Source organism: Mesoplodon densirostris, chromosome 4, assembly GCF_025265405.1.
Source record: "Mesoplodon densirostris isolate mMesDen1 chromosome 4, mMesDen1 primary haplotype, whole genome shotgun sequence".
Lineage (NCBI taxonomy): Eukaryota > Metazoa > Chordata > Mammalia > Artiodactyla > Ziphiidae > Mesoplodon > Mesoplodon densirostris.
This window is the reverse complement of record NC_082664.1, coordinates 13824449-13840567: the sequence shown is the minus strand read 5'-3', so window position 1 is coordinate 13840567 and position 16119 is coordinate 13824449. Positions and strand designations below refer to the sequence as shown.

General features: G+C 34.5%; 1 protein-coding gene across 2 annotated transcripts in view; it reads right to left on the bottom strand.

Moving 5' to 3' along the window:
- Positions 1 to 548: 548 nt before the first annotated feature.
- PPP4R3A (protein phosphatase 4 regulatory subunit 3A) overlaps positions 549 to 16119 on the bottom strand; it is a 38351-nt gene continuing 22780 nt past the window's right edge. The window contains exons 5-15 of one of the 2 annotated variants that reach the window (XM_060095721.1): positions 14826 to 14903; positions 14629 to 14745; positions 14025 to 14180; positions 11829 to 11960; positions 11625 to 11727; positions 10165 to 10323; positions 4848 to 5017; positions 3833 to 3975; positions 2966 to 3156; positions 2302 to 2528; positions 549 to 1269 (exon numbers count right to left, since the gene is read on the bottom strand). In XM_060095721.1, the coding sequence (XP_059951704.1) occupies positions 1159 to 1269; positions 2302 to 2528; positions 2966 to 3156; positions 3833 to 3975; positions 4848 to 5017; positions 10165 to 10323; positions 11625 to 11727; positions 11829 to 11960; positions 14025 to 14180; positions 14629 to 14745; positions 14826 to 14903 (1587 nt within the window). In that variant the 3' untranslated portion in view covers positions 549 to 1158. The remainder of the gene's footprint in view (positions 1270 to 2301; positions 2529 to 2965; positions 3157 to 3832; positions 3976 to 4847; positions 5018 to 10164; positions 10324 to 11624; positions 11728 to 11828; positions 11961 to 14024; positions 14181 to 14628; positions 14746 to 14825; positions 14904 to 16119) is intronic. The other variant, XM_060095722.1, reaches the window with a different exon arrangement.

The following is a 16119-nucleotide window of genomic DNA, read 5'->3' as shown; positions in this document are numbered from 1 at the left end:
AAAATACAACTAATACAATTTCTCTTACTCTTCACTTTTTTTATTACTCAAAAGTCAAATACGTTTTATTTTTAAATTATTCATCCTCAATTTTGATTTAATGTACCATCATTTTCCCAAGATATGAAATTTCAGAATCTCTTTGGAATACTAATTTCATGTTTCCAGGTTTAACAAAACTGCTGAAATTTAAATTCCACTCTATTTCCCTGAATTCTCAAGACAGTTGCTGATGTAAATTTTAATATAAAATATTTAGTCACAAAATAGTATTGCTTTTTGTATGCACATAGTTGTAAGATTACTTTGCTTTTGTCAATAAAAACTATTCCATCTTTCATAAAACTCTAAACAAATTAAGAACTGTGATGGAGAACAAAAATTACACATGGTAAAACAGGTACCAGCACAACGTTAGGTTATATTACATCAAAAAAGTTTTTAATGGTCCCAAATATATATACTCAACAACTAAGCATACACTCAGGAGAAAAAAAAAATCAAAAACAAAATGAAACAAAAAAAATTATGACACAAATGACCACATCTAGAATTCCACTCAATCTTTAATCAAGTAGGGACAAATCCCCACTTAAAAAAAAAATCTGCAGTTTGAAGGGCAAAGGGAACAGATAAAAAAGAGGAAACTTCATATTCGCCCCTCCCCCAAAGAGGTTTTTCCAAACCTGCTGTAGCTTGACTAAAATGTTCAGAATGTACGATTTTAAAGGCAGGTCTCTTTATACAAAGAAACTGCTGGCATTCTTAACTAGTGAAGAATCAGGGCAGAAGAGCCTATTCTTCTGAGTCTCAAACGTGGTCCGAGAAAGCATATTCTGATTGCAGCAACTGACCAGTCAATCCCGAGTTCCACTTACAAAACCCCTGCCCTGTTGGCTTTTCGTTTCCATTTCCTTCCCTGAGAAAAGGGCAATGTGTGGTCCAAGCTTAGACCTCGAAGGTGTAAGTCTTCCCCCTAAATGTATAATTATCCCCTCCTCCTGCTCCACTGAATTGGCACTTGATGAGCAGAAGTCAAGTGTGCGAGCTGAGCTGTGTCAGTCATTCACAAGAGGCCGCTGCTTTGTTATAGATTTTGTAGTGGGGAGGGGTAGAGAACCGGTTTTCTCAACAGGTACTGGTCACAGGCAGTTGCCATTATGACTCAAACTTTGCTTTCTTTGACAAAGGGAGCGTGTCTTCCTTGTCTTCGTCCTCATCATCATCCTCATCATCATCAGGATAATCTACCAGACCCACGAGGCCTCCCTGTTGGGAAATAAGGATTATTTTAAGAAAACACTACATTTTCAAATACATCTGTCTCTTAAGTCTGGGTAAAGGATATACTACCCCCCACCTCAATATACTAACTGGTTATTTCTGGGAGGTGAGATTGTATGCAGCTGAAATTCATTACCTATTTCCCAAGTTTTCCATGGTAAAATTTGAAGCAGTTATGATCCTTGCAAAACACCCAGTAGATAAACACTAATTACCGAATTTAAAATTCAAAACTTAAGTTTTAAGACTTTATGCATTAAAAATATGTTCTTTAACAGAGTCTAAACAGCATCACAATTAAAAGCACAGAAAATAAACAGACACTAGAAGCGAGGGCAGACGGACTACCAGAGGCTGTTAGGAAAGTGCCTCTGCCCCGTCCCTTCCTCGTTATTCCATCCAGGCTTCCTTTCAGCTGTGCGCCTTCACCAGAAACCACTGTAGCTCACTTTAGTCCTGGTGTAGATCAATGAATCCCAAGTGCCAGTCTGTTAACTGCTAGTCCAGGGAAACAGAAGGCAGCCAAAAGAACTGTTTTTTTCTGAGATTATGTCTTTCCTACATTTTTGGTGGTAAAATTGTGATCCTTCCTGAAGGAAATGTTAGTGATAGTAGACAGTTAATTCTTTTTTATAAACCTTGCTTGACAAAATTAAGTTAGGAGTGTCCAGATATTTAGATTATCTTCTTCCTACGAAGTCTTTATCTGGGTATTAGTTGGGAAAGCTGATAAAAGTAAATAATAATTTAACTTTAAAATTTCTGTAGATGTTTTGACACATACAAATGTGAACTTAAGGTTCTAAAATGCAAACAACCAAAATAAGAATATATTCAGACTTCTGAATTGGTCATAAAAACTTTCAGAAATTTCTCAACTGCTGGTGGGAGAATTATTCTCTAGTTCACAAATGTTAAAATCAGTTCCAAAAGACAGTAACCAAAGGGACTACTAGTCACAACAATTTTATTGTTGGGAAAGCTTAAATTTGGTAGGTCTGGGAGTCAAAAACATACCTTGGTAGTAATAGCTGCCGTCTGAGATGTATTCTTAGGGATGGATCCAGGAGAGCCTGGAGATCCTGGGGATCCAGGTGAGCCTGGAGAACCAGGCAGATTTGTTGCAGGTGACTGGCTGGAGAGGGTAGTCTTTGTTCCACTAGAGAGGGAAAGCTTGAAACTTGGGCTCTGCCGACCAGAAAGATTCGTTTTCAAAAGCACCTCCTTTTCCTCACTTTCTTTTACTAAAAATGAGAACACTGTCAATAATTGTCACCCATACTCATCTTTTTAAAAACCTCCAAGTGAGGTGGCACTAAAAACACAATTAACTAGCTTACTCCTTTGCCAGACAGCGACACTGAAATTCAGTTTATGAACAAAGCTTAGCAAAATACTAAGCATCCATCCTTATCCACAGGACTTTACTACTGAGAAGGAAGGAGACCTTCAGTATTACAGTCAGTGTTCCTACCCTTCCTGAAATATCTCACTCAAGACAAATTAGGAAAATTTAGTCTATATCTTCACAACAGAGCTATTAAATTCACACTCTATAAAGCAAAAGTCTTTTAATATCTGTTGTGACACAAAGTAGATACTAATCACTCTGTCAAGAAAAAAAGGATAAACCTAGAGTGAGAAAGCCTTCAATTTTTCCTTGCCCATCTTTTCAACATACATTTCTTCCTCTCCATGAATTTGCTTATTGGATCCATAATGTCATCATCATTCTTAGTTTTGTCAGATGGAGACACGACAGCTTCTCCATCTTCCATGTCATCTTCATCTGTGTTGAACCACATCTCCTCTTCATCTTCTAGTGTTCTGGCATCTCTTCGATATCTATGATTCCTCAAAATGGAACGCATACTATGAGTGAAGAGAAGGAAGTAGAATTAATAGACTCATATAAAGACTTTCGTCTTCAAATATTATCCCAAATTACAGTCTTAATAGATAAATGGAATAATACACATTTATACACACAGAGGTGGGAAAAAAAAACCAGATTTTACCTAGCATATAACAAAAAACTACACTCCACCATATCTAGTGTTAAGTAGTGGAATCAAAATTCCCATTATCAAAATTGTACTGTTACTGATCAGTTTTTAAACTTGCTAACACTGCGAATTAACAAGTCTTAATTTACGGATTTAAAAATATACCACAAGTATGTGAACTCAGGTATTTAGAAAAAAATGTACACGATTGCATTAAAATAGTTTGTAATCTTAAAGCAAAGCAAATACAATAATATTCTGATTTTACTTTGGACACAAAAGTAGCCTTATTGCCGTATCAGTGTTTTGCTTTTTTTCTTTTGCATTATCTAACTTGATATATGCCTGAGAAAAGTCTACAAATCATACTGATACCCACCTAACACCGTCAGGAAAACATTTACATTGACCATTAGAGAAAACTACAACCCCATCTGCTTATTTCCCCCTCTGCTGCCAAGCTAAATAATAAACAAGCAAAAAAAGAGCTACCATCATAAACTTGTCACTGAATGAATAGGTTCAAATATGTGGTAATCTACCTGTCAAGTTTGGGATTATCTTGCCTTTCTCTTTGTTGTTCAAATCTCAGTTTCAATCCTTTAAATGTCTGTACATAATCTACATCTTCCAGTGCTTTCCAGTAATTTTCAATTACATGAGCAGTTAATGATTTTATATCTTCCTATAAAAAAGAATTATAATAAAAAATGATAGGAAAAATTAGCAAACTATGAGGCTTAATTGTAGTGAACTCATAAACCCACCAAAAATGGTTTAATTTCATAAAATTATCATCCAATCTTAGGGACAAACAAATGCAAATGGGCATAACAAATACTGGCTACTTCAATAGCCCCTGACTTTTGGTGTACCTCAGAATTATCCATGGCTCTTTCCAAAGTAAATGCTCAGGTCCTACCCTGGATGATTCTCATTCAGTAAGTCTGGGGTGGTGCCTAGGCATATATATTTAAAATCACACTACAGGAAAGTGCTAGAGGTGGATGGCAGTGAAGACTGCACAACAATGTGAATACACTTAACGCCAGTAAACTGGACACTTTGAAAAATGGTTAAAAGGGCAAATTTTGTTATGTTTATTTTACCGAAATTTTAAAAAAGCATGCCACAGATAATTCTGAGACACACCAATGTCTGAGAACTACCCGCCGACCATATCATTGAAGAATGAAGTTTGCTCTTTAGAGACATATGGAGGAATGTCAAGAAAAATTCAAAAAACCTCAAAGTTAAAAACAAAAAACACATCTGAATACTTACGTCAACTATAATTTTACTTTCTTAAAATGACTACCGTGACACTGTTAAATCAGTTTTCAAACTATCCTGAGATAGTTTGAAACTAGCTGCTGAGAGAGATTATTTTGTTTTTTGTTAGTTCAAATTGAATCTCTCATAACCTTTTGGTAACACTGGTTTTCTTTCAAAAATTCTCTCCAAATATAATAATCTCAAATAAGCCAAAATACCAACAATGCATATTTGATTTTCTCAAACAAAACCAAAATTCTAACTAAAAAGTATAGAACCTACCACTCTAATAAATTCAAACATTTCTATTATGGCAGAGTTCATCAGATTGTAGCGGGATCCGTTGTTGAGAAATGCTTTGACTACTGGTTCAAACAAAAAACTTTTCATTATATAGCGGTTGTAAAACTCATCTTTTAATCCAATAATCTTTCTCTTAAAACGAAGAGCACCTGAAACACAGAGGCATTGTTGTTCAAATTACATACCATATCTTCATATTTTAGAATTACAAAAAAACCTGTTAAATAAACATAGTTCTTCATGCAGTAATAAGTTACTGCTTCCAGAAGTATGAACCTGAAGATAAGGATTACAAAAAGGTTATCAGAAAAATGTATTCTAAAAGCAGTGTATGTCATCATAGAACACAAGTCTTAGAGAGCCATTAAGAATTCTGGAAATAAGTTACTGATTACCAAAATGTACTTTACATCTGAAATTAGAGCTAAGATAGGGCTAATAAATGAATTAACCTATCATACTACTTAAGATGAGAAAAGTCCAAATATATCCTTTTGTATATACCTTCAAAACAATAGAAAAAACATTGTTTTATTAGGGCAATCCACTCTATAATTTGATCTTCCTTATTTTTGGACACTCTTATTATTTTGTATCAGGGTTAATGGTGTTTACATTGATTTGTTTTTGGATGTGTTTGTAGAAATGCCATAAACCCACAGAAATCTGCATGACCCAAAATTTGCCTTCCAGAGTTTAGGAATCAATTTAGAGGATGTTTTTAAAATGTGGTCCTCTATGCTTACTGCAGCGAGTATGCTTTTTATTTTTTTTCCCTAGTTTTCCTTTTTACAATTAATTAGGCTTTAACTTACAGATTAAAAGGTATATTTACATCTTGAGGTATGGGGAGTTACTTAAGTCACCATTCGTCAAGATCCAAATATACTCAGACAGCTAGACTTCAACAAAGCCCTCTTTACCTAAATGGAATTATCAGTAAGTTAATGCCCCAGTTATTGTAAACAGTTCAAAAAAGCATACTCACTTCATGCAGTCACATCGTCTTCGGTTGGCAAGATTAAATATTGTGTTTGTATTTTGGTTTCTTTGGAGATCATGGAAGTGGCTCGTTAAATTGCCAATTTGTTATTAATCAAGTCCTTCATGAGCAGGTAGCCAGGCAACCATGCTGACACGGTTTCTGGGTAGGAAGGCAGAGGAGTAAAGCAGCTCAATTTTTCTTTAGTTGGCAGAAAAGAGGTCCACAAGTGAATGCCCAATTAGGTACAGTTGATTATAAACTGCCTTAACAATCCAACTTATTTAACAGTGTCTCTTACTAAAGAGACACTCTGGGCAGGGAGTTCAAAATAGTTTATAGAAGAGTAATTGCATTTAATTTTTTAAACTACTGAGTATTTTCAAATACATAAGCATGGTGAAATAAGACATTTTAAACAGTAAGCATCATCTTTCTTTGTGATAAGTCAAAGCCTAATAAGGGTTTATTTCCCCAAAACAATGATTTGAGAGCTTGTTTTTTTTTTTTTTTATTAATGTTACTTGACAAAGGAACTTAGGCAGTTCCACTTGTTAGAATAAAAATCAATACTTTAGAGCTCATGCTAATAGGCCAAATTTTAAGCTTTTAGTAATTAAGGCAAGTGCTGTTATTTTAAAAATTGTTACTCCAACTTTGCAGGTTTTGTGAAGACTTGTGTCCTACCATAACACACACTAATTGAACCCTGTAGTCTGCATGCAGTTCCCGGGTAAGTGAAAAGAAAACTCCCTTCCTAGAACTCACTAAGACCAGAGTACGCAGCTGGCACCACTACCATCTCAAGAGCAGTTTTGTTCAGAAACTGCTAAGGTAGATAGAAGGTAATTCTAATGGGCTTTGTTTGGTTTTGCTCCTCATTTGCCCTCATTTATTTATATCAAGAATCGTGTCACTTCCACCCAAACCTCTCCCCAAAAAGAAACTTGCATGAAAAATATCCAACCACTATTCTTGCTGTTGAATAAAGTTACTTTCAAAAATTTACCAGTGAGTTCTAATGAAGTCAAGTTGCTTGAAGGAGATTAGAGAAAGCTTTTGTGATAGGTCAAGTTAGCACAAATGTAGGATTTTCAATGAAAAGTGCACTCTGCTTCCACTCACATCTCTAACCTTTATTAACATGCCAGGAATCTCTTACGCTTAGTTTCAGTCATCTCTAAAACAAATAATCAATCTTTACCTTACACAACATGACATTTTTTGTAAGTCTGAAACTTTTTGCTGCATATGTAACTAATGATAGCTGAAAAAAAGCATCTACCACAAAATTTTTCTTTACTTCATTCTTCTTATAGATTTCCATTTTAAAAAACAGCCAGACAACATACAGGTATGAACTAAAAAGCTACAATTTAAGATCCAAGAATCTGGTAAAGGCCAAGACTGATAAAACTGTGTGTGTGTCTCTGTGTATATACACATACATATCTAACCTATAAAGACTAAATAGGATTGCTGTTCTCACTCACAGACTTGATTACGTTGTCTTTAAATATGATACAAGTATAATAATTAAGAACCAGCAGATACAAAAAATTCAAAGCCCCCAAACTGTGTACATTTAACCAATCTTTTGTCTTTACAAGTGGACATCTAAATTTACTTATAAAATCTCCCTTAAAAAAAAAAAACTATACTTAATATGTTAATGTAATCTTTCCTAAGATTGAATAGATACTAAATCTCCGCAAATTTATGCTTAGTTCTTTTAGAAATCCTTGATAAAAACTCCTACTGTATAGCCAGTCCTAAAGAGTGCATTCCTAATGACTGGCATCTTCTTTTAGAAGCTACTCATTCTCAATCCTGTGAAGAGAGCCACACTGAGAATCATTTGAGAAAGAGTAAGGTTTAATTAATGATAACCTAACTTAGTTTGGAAAATATTAAAATAATAAAACATAACTAAGATTTTTGCTAGCATGCTTAATTTCCTACAATATAAACTCATTAATTTGTCATGATTCTCTTCATAGTTCTCATTGAACTGTGAGAAATTTTCTTTGCAATCCTGTAAGCAAAATGAGATGAAGGACTAAAGAAAAGGCCTTTCCCGTTTCTGCCACTCTCCCACTTGACTCATGTGTTCTACGTAGCCCAAACCTCTAACACACCACACTTTCACATTTGTTCATCTTAATTGTGTATTCAACCAAGAATTTCACACTCTCCCATGATCAAGACACAACTTACTTCTTTTTGCAAGATTTTCCTGATCTGCCTCATTCAGGGAGAATAAATCATTTCCACTATACATCCAAACACACCTCGATATAGTGCTTTTGATGTTGTTTTGGTATTTACAGACTATCTCCTCCTAATGAACTCCCACTTGACAACTGACTTCAGGTCTTAATCATCTTTTTCCTAATACTAGGTATGCATCATACTTCACCAAATGTAAGGTGCCACTGATCGCAAAAAAACCTTCCTTTCTACTACTAAGAAAACAAAACAAAGGAAAAAAGCTACCAATCATAATGACATGCCATTAATTTTAAGACTCACCTTGATTTGAGATGATAAATGCATATCTTAGAATCAATAAAACATGGTAGTAGGTGTTAAATTTATTGAAATAGAACTGATTTATTTTTTAATTTATTCAGTTTCCCCATTCTGTCCCATCTGCTCAAACTCCCTTTCCCACACTCAAACAAAACCTTCTATGTTGACGTGAAAGAACAATTCAAAGAACTGTTCATTATTAACTTCCTCTCAACTTGCTTTGGGACTATCACTTTTGCTATGATAGGTTTATAAGGAAAATGAATATGAGTTTAAGAGCCCTTTTATATGCACTATTCCTTTTGGCTGAAAAACATCTGACCACATGTATTCTCAGTTCATACTGCAGTGTGTACATCAGACTGAAAAACTAATTCAACTGTAACAACTGTCACCCTAATAGGTTTCCTTCTAAGAAAAATTCATTAAATTTTCTATTTTGAATACCATTTTAAAGATAAAATGTTGACAGAATAAATCAATGTCAGAAATATCCTTATAAACAATGTTTTCATAATTTAAGGATATTTTAAAAGTCAATTAAGCAAAACATTTTTTTTGGCTGCACTGCACAGCTTGTGGGATCTCAGTTCCCCGACCAGGTAATGAACCCAGGCCCTCGGCAGTGAAAGTGCAGAGTCCTAACCACTGAGGACGGCCAGGGAATTCCCAAGCAAAATGATTTAAAATGAACTAAAAAAAAGACAGCAAAAATGGATGTATATGTTCAGGCTTCTAATTACTGGATGATTATGATGCCTTTATACAACAACAAAACCAACCTACCCATAAAAACCAAAAGGCCAAAAAGAGTTAGTTACCAACAGACATCTCTTATTGAGCCTCTAGGGTACTCTAAAACTGGTGTGCCAACTTACCAAAGAAGGCTGACTGCTACATGATCAAGAATATTCTGGGTTAACCTATTTCTAATTCAGAAACATGTTTTACTTCTGTAAAGTAGGGTCTTAAGAATACAGTGAAAGTCAACTTTTGAAAAACATGTATAACTAAGAACAGCCTTGTTAAAAGACTATCTGTTGCCCTAAGAGAGGTGACAAACCTTTCCCATAAAGTTCTACAGAATACATATTCTAGGCTTTGTGGGCCACATATGGTCTCTGTAGCTTTTTTTTTGAACAATGCTTTAAAAACACAGAAACTATTTTTCACTTTGCAGGTTATGCAAAAACAGACCATGGACTGACTGGATTCGGCCACAGCTGTGGTTTGTCACCCCTTCTCTAAAATATCTGAGGTAACACAATGTAATATGTCAAATATGTCTCAGTAAAGCTGGGGGAAAAGTATTTGTGGAATTAATGAACAGACCATCTGCAGGCATTTGTGCTAGGCATTCTGTAACTTAGAAAAAATGTATTTTGGAAACTCAGTGCTATTAGCTATGTTTTCCAAATTACGAAATGTATTCTTCATGACTCAGTGTGAGACTCTGGTCTCACAAGAATGTCCAATTTGTGATTGTTATGCTATATATATAAAGTCAAAAATAAATACGGCAAATAAAATGATTTAAGGTGCCATTTTAATAATACTTTAATACATTTTGTAGGTACACTCTAACGCCTTTACTGTATATTGAGAAAGAAGAGTCAGGAAAATCACCTGCTCAAAATATGGCAAAAGTACATTATCAGTGTAGTTTAGTATTAGAACCTTGGTCTCCTGAAATCAGTGATCTTTTCTTCTCAGGCAATAAGACCGAAAGATAACAATACTAATATACAGACAATAAGTAATTCTACCAGAAGCAACACTTACATAATGCCAAGAAAGCATGCTTCGAGGCCATAAGAACTAACACTCTCCGGAGAATGTCCTTATTAATGATGTAGTTCTTTATGTGGTAGGTATGGTGCTCCACACAAAATGTTAACAATTCCAATACAAGTGCCAACAACTGGGCAGTCTGAAAATCATCTAAACGAAACAAAACAAAACACAATTATATTTAATGGCTTATATTCTTTTCCTCCCCAAATGTAAGAATCCGAATTCCAATCAAGTAAAATCCCTTCTATTAACCCAAATATGTTAAAGGAAAAGGGAACTAACATTTATTGAATGCCTACCATGTGCCAAGAACTGTGCTTTCCATTTTTTCACATTTAATTTAAATAACTCTGTGAAGAATTAGTGTCACAAGACCCAGGTGTGAAATGTTATTAGTAAGGCAAACTGGGATACAAATCTATTAGATCTGTTTTATTCCAAAGGGCAAGAATGCTCTACCATGTCTTATGTCCCTCAATGGATATACAGATATCACAGGAGGTCCTCCTACCACACATCATCTGGCTTCGACGGAACTACTCTCTCTGCTCCTTTGATTCATGTGCTTTGTGCCTCCTTTTACTACACATAATGAGTCCACGCTGAATTATAATTACTGGCTTATCTTCCTCACCAGGCAGTAAGCCTCCAAAACTATTTTACTCACTGTTTTTATTTCCCCCATTTAACCCCTAAAGGTTATATATATATAGCACAGTGCCTTCCACACAATGGGTTCTCAATAAATGTTTGATGAATTGAACATGTGGGTTTGGAAAGAAGCCTCAAGCTTTACCTACTATGAATAAAGAAGACAGGAAAAATTAGTATCACATTTCCAAGACTTGATTCTAAAGTCATTAAAAAAGGTAAATTTAACACTTTTTTTCTAAGTGGTGTCATAAGTTAAATATACTATATTGATAATTCATATGACAAAATAACTTACTTATTCTCAAAGCTTCAATAAGGAATTTCCCAATGAAGACCCTAAAACTATTTTCTAAATCAAACACACACACACACAAAGCTAAAGGAATAAAATGCAGAAATAAATAATCCTACCTTGGAATAATCTTCAATGCAAAGAAAAACTGCTTAATACTAAGCACAAGCTCTGCTCTGTATCTACACACCTGGAGTACAAATAACTTAAAATGAATTTTCTAATAGCTTCTTCCTTCTATTTGTTTCATACATGTAAATGCAAACTAAATACAAATATTGCTTTAACAAAAAAAATTGTTTTAAAATTCTGAAAGCAAAAAATTATCTCTAGTATCTTCTTTCACAGTTCTAGTACCTCTGACTATAGCACTTTTAAAAGAAATTTTACCTTGAAATTACCTCTTTTGAAAATATATTAGTAGACCTCTAGGTTAACACCAACTTTTTGAGTTTCAGAATTCAAGAACAAAGAACTTAACTACCAACCTGTATTATCTTACCTTTGCTAGGTTTGTCTTCTGTTGTATTTGCCAGTAAGGGAGCAGTAAGGACATGCATACAGTGCTTGTAGAAGAAACCCAGAAATTCAGTCTTTTCTGTTTTCTAAGGAATCGAAAACACTTCCATGAACTTTAACTGCATTGGTTCCTACCAGCAATAAAAATTATACCAGTATGAAAAAGAGAAAAATGCCCATGGCTTACATTGGCAGTGGCTAACATGTTTTCTGGGTCAACTAATGTTCGAAGGAGGCCCATAAGCTGGACTGCTCCTCCAAGTTCAGGGTCTGTATCACAAATCATATGTTCTATAATGAGGTTGATGAGCAAAATGTCCTGGTGAGAAAAATACACATAGTAAGGATCACTTATTATAGGAGGGAATGGAAAAAGCATATACTATGAGACATGCTACAGCATTATGCCTAGCTATGGCTATCTTGTTAACTGCGAACAAAATGAAATGCTTGACTGACTTCTTTAATGGATACAGAGCAGTTTTCCAAAAGTATGGTATAGGCACATTACACAAATAGTACCAAAAAGAATTTATCTTTAATCAAGGGGATTTATCTTTAAATCCTGATTAAAATAAAAACAAAGTTTCAGTTTGGTGCTAACAGATCTTTTACACCTCTGGATAACAAAATCTCCCTTCTGAAGAAAGCTAACGGGCTTTAACAGTAAGAATGTTTAGCTAGAATTTATAACAACTTGTTCTTTCACTGCATTTTTATAGATTCCATTTATGGCAGATGATAACTGCACCTATTTTCCATTTATGGAAATGATATAAAGTTTCCATTTAAAATAAATTTAAGAAAAAATTAGTTGGTACCTGAATGTCTGAAATTGGGGGAGAACAAGATTACGTTAAAGAGCACACAGGAGAACAAATATAGATATTCCAAATGACATACAAAATTGACTTAGTTTTCCTGATGCTCTACTATGACTGGTTTTCCTGGCTGAAGAGGAAAAATTGAGAGGCATTCAGTGAGAAAAACCCCTGCTCTTGCCTATATATGCAATGGTAGGATAGACAGAGAAAATGCAGACACACATGGAAATAACAATCAAGACTGAGAATCAAGAAGACTACTGCGTATGAATGAAGTACATCAATGTATGTTCAACTGGTGGGTTACAGCGCCAACAAGAATAGCCTTTATTTTTAATATATATATATATTTTGGTTTTCAAGATAGGACTGTTTTATAAAAGCAAAATGTAACATAATATTCAACAGTTCAAACTGGCACTTCCTGCACCTACCCTGACATTACAATTTTGTAAACAAGTGTTAAATATAGAAGTTACTAGGCATTCCACTTCATTTTGACATCACAACACATTACGATCTCTTTAAAAAGTCTATTTCCTCATTTTGTAAAAATATGATAGGCTGGAATTCTACATATATTTTTTTCTAAGAGGTTGTCTTTTTACCCTCTCTGTTTGAGGGCAGAATACCTTAGTTTATTCTTAAGTAAAAAGTTACTTCCAAGATTTTATGGGGGAAAGAGAAAATAAAAAATCAGGGTGATTGGTTTAATTATCTGAAAAGAAAACAGAGCACAAACATTTACGGCTTCCACATATGCCATGTAACACAGACTCTGGGAGAACCTTTCACATCACCAGGATACAGTCTCTCACCAACTCTGAAATTGATGGGTAAGTGAGTGAGTGAGTGTGAGTGTGTGTGTGTGTGTGTGTGTGTGTGTACACAACACAACAGCTTGTTCCCTATGGTTAGACAGTAAAGAAAGCACCCTAAACACTTTCCAAAGGAATGTGCTTCATCATTCTTGATGATTTTGAGACTCTATCCCTAGCAAAGCCAATGTTTTCCTAGGGAAGTTATTCATAATTCCACATATAGAAGAACAATTTATTGATTAAATGATTTAAACAACACTACATAGCACATTAACTTCTGAATTAAGAAACTTAATCTCAAATTTTTTTTTTTTTTTTTTTTTTTTTGCGGTACGCGGGCCTCTCACTGTCGTGGCCTCTCCCGTTGTGGAGCACAGGCTCCGGACACGCAGGCTCAGCAGCCATGGCTCACGGGCCCAGCCGCTCCGTGGCATGTGGGATCCTCCCGGACCGGGGCACGAACCTGTGTCCCCTGCATCGGCAGGTGGACTCTCAACCACTGCGCCACCAGGGAAGCCCGATCTCAAAAATTTTTAAAGAAATTTAAGTTGAGCATTAACAACTGCTGTAAGACAATTTATAAACGGAGACAGGAGCCAGTTAGGGGAAGAATAAGCCATGATATTATGGCTACACTTTTCTCAAACATCAACTATTTAAATCTTTAAGAAATGAATAATAAATACAGTTATAGCTTCCCATGTATAAATACTTACTGTTAGTGCAAATAATATTTACCTTGTTGGTTATTTTTTGCTCTGTTAACTTCTTACTTACATCATCATTCTGTTGTGCCTCCTGCATGACAAACTCTCGTACCATGGATGGATTATATTCAACCAAGTATGAGAATATATCAGTAGCAGCACTTCGCACCTGTGTATCATCCATGCCCTGCAGATAAAAAGCACTTATTTCTCCTATAATAATAAAAATATGGAACTTGCAGCTATATAAATCCAAAACCTAACAAATTATAAGAAAACATTTGAATAAAAAAAGAGAGGTCAAGGAAACTCTGCTTATGTAAAATTCTTGTTCTATGAATAAAGTTATACTTTCTTTTATTCCTGTTTTTTTTCTACTTTAACATTTCAACTAATAGGCTGCAAAGTTAACAAATTATTGATATTAAAAATATGGAAGATTCCTGTATGTGTCCTTTCAGTACTCTCTGTAAGGACTCTCTAATACTAGAATTTTATAGCTTTTTAACTTTATGTAATACACAACTGATATTAAATATTGGCTATAATCAAACAGTTGCATGCTACATAAGATATATACTATTTTGTGGATTAAAAATATGATGGTAATTAAGTCTAAGGAGAAACAGACTTACAAGGATGACTTCTAAAGCTGGTAATATACCCATGTTTGACAAAGTCTTGAAAAAAGCATCTCTGTTTTGAGGTTGTAGCGTTTGGGAGAACGCACAAAATTCTTTTAAAAAGTTAACCTGAAATTAGGAAAAAGGATAAGTGAATACAAAAGGTGTGTTGTTTTAGCTTCACGCCCTCCATAATATCAATTTCTTACCAATTCCTGTCTTTTTTCCTCATCTGTTGCTTCATCTGTTAGCTGTGCAAACAAATCTGTCAGAAATTTTTCATCTTCCTGTGAAATCAAAGGATAAATTAATTATGCTAATAGTAAGAGTATAATATATTTTCAAGTTGCTAATACAGAAGATATAAATTGCAATAACTGGAAAAGGGGAAGATGGTATTAGCAATGCTGTTTTTTAAAAGAGAAGGAAAAAACTATTAAAGGATAAATTGGGGATTTATACAAAGATTATCCTTTATATTTCGGCAAGGCTCTATTTCCTAAGTCTAGTTAAGGGCCACATTATAAACATTTTAGGCTTTGCGGACTCCACCACAGCTACTCAATTCTGCTGTTATAGTAGGAAGAAGCCACAGGCAATGTCAATGAACAAGTATGGCTCTGTTCAGATAAAACTTTATTTATAAAAACAAACATGGTCTGTAGACCCGTGATTTTCATAGGGTTTCATAATCTTAACTTTAGAAGTTAAGGCTCTACAACCACTCAAATAAAGAAAAAACTTCCTTCATGTTTTAAAAACAGAAATGATTCAATTATGTAAAAAGCTAAATTCAGAACTTTTAAAGAAACATTATTTGAAGCTATCCACCTACAGACATACAAAATCATTTAATACATTATTAAATTATTCTATATTAAATTAAAATGTATTAAATTATTTTGGAAATGATTCAAAAGATCTCTCATAGGATACTCATCTGGGCATGTAAAAGTTAGAGTATAGAACTTGGAAATAACCTCATATGTTATCTTATCTTACCTCCTTATTTTATCATTGAGACAGATTAAGAAGTTTACCCAATGCCCAATCACAGTTAGCAGGTAGGTGGTAGAGCCTTCCTGACTGCCTGTTCAATTTTTTGTCACTATTTTTAGTTAAGGTTTTGTTATATTTTAATTCCATACAACCTGAGCTAGTAGAAATAAATTCAACACTACATGCCCTACAGTCATGCCTAAATCTAAATGTATGTATGTATGTGTGTGTGTATATATATACATGTATATGTATGTGTACGTACGTATGTATGTGTGCATCTCCCACTAGTTTATAAACCCCTTATTCACTGCTGCAGGTGCTCAAGAAACATTTTCTGTGACACTAAATTAGTTTGGCTATTCCCACCTTTACTTTTTCTGCAGTGTACAAATAGGCCACACCTCAAATGGCATCCAATATCAAGATCCATCTCAGACATAATATATCCCACCAAATGGAAATCAAATGATTAAAAAAGATTCTCTGAACTGCTGCGAAGTA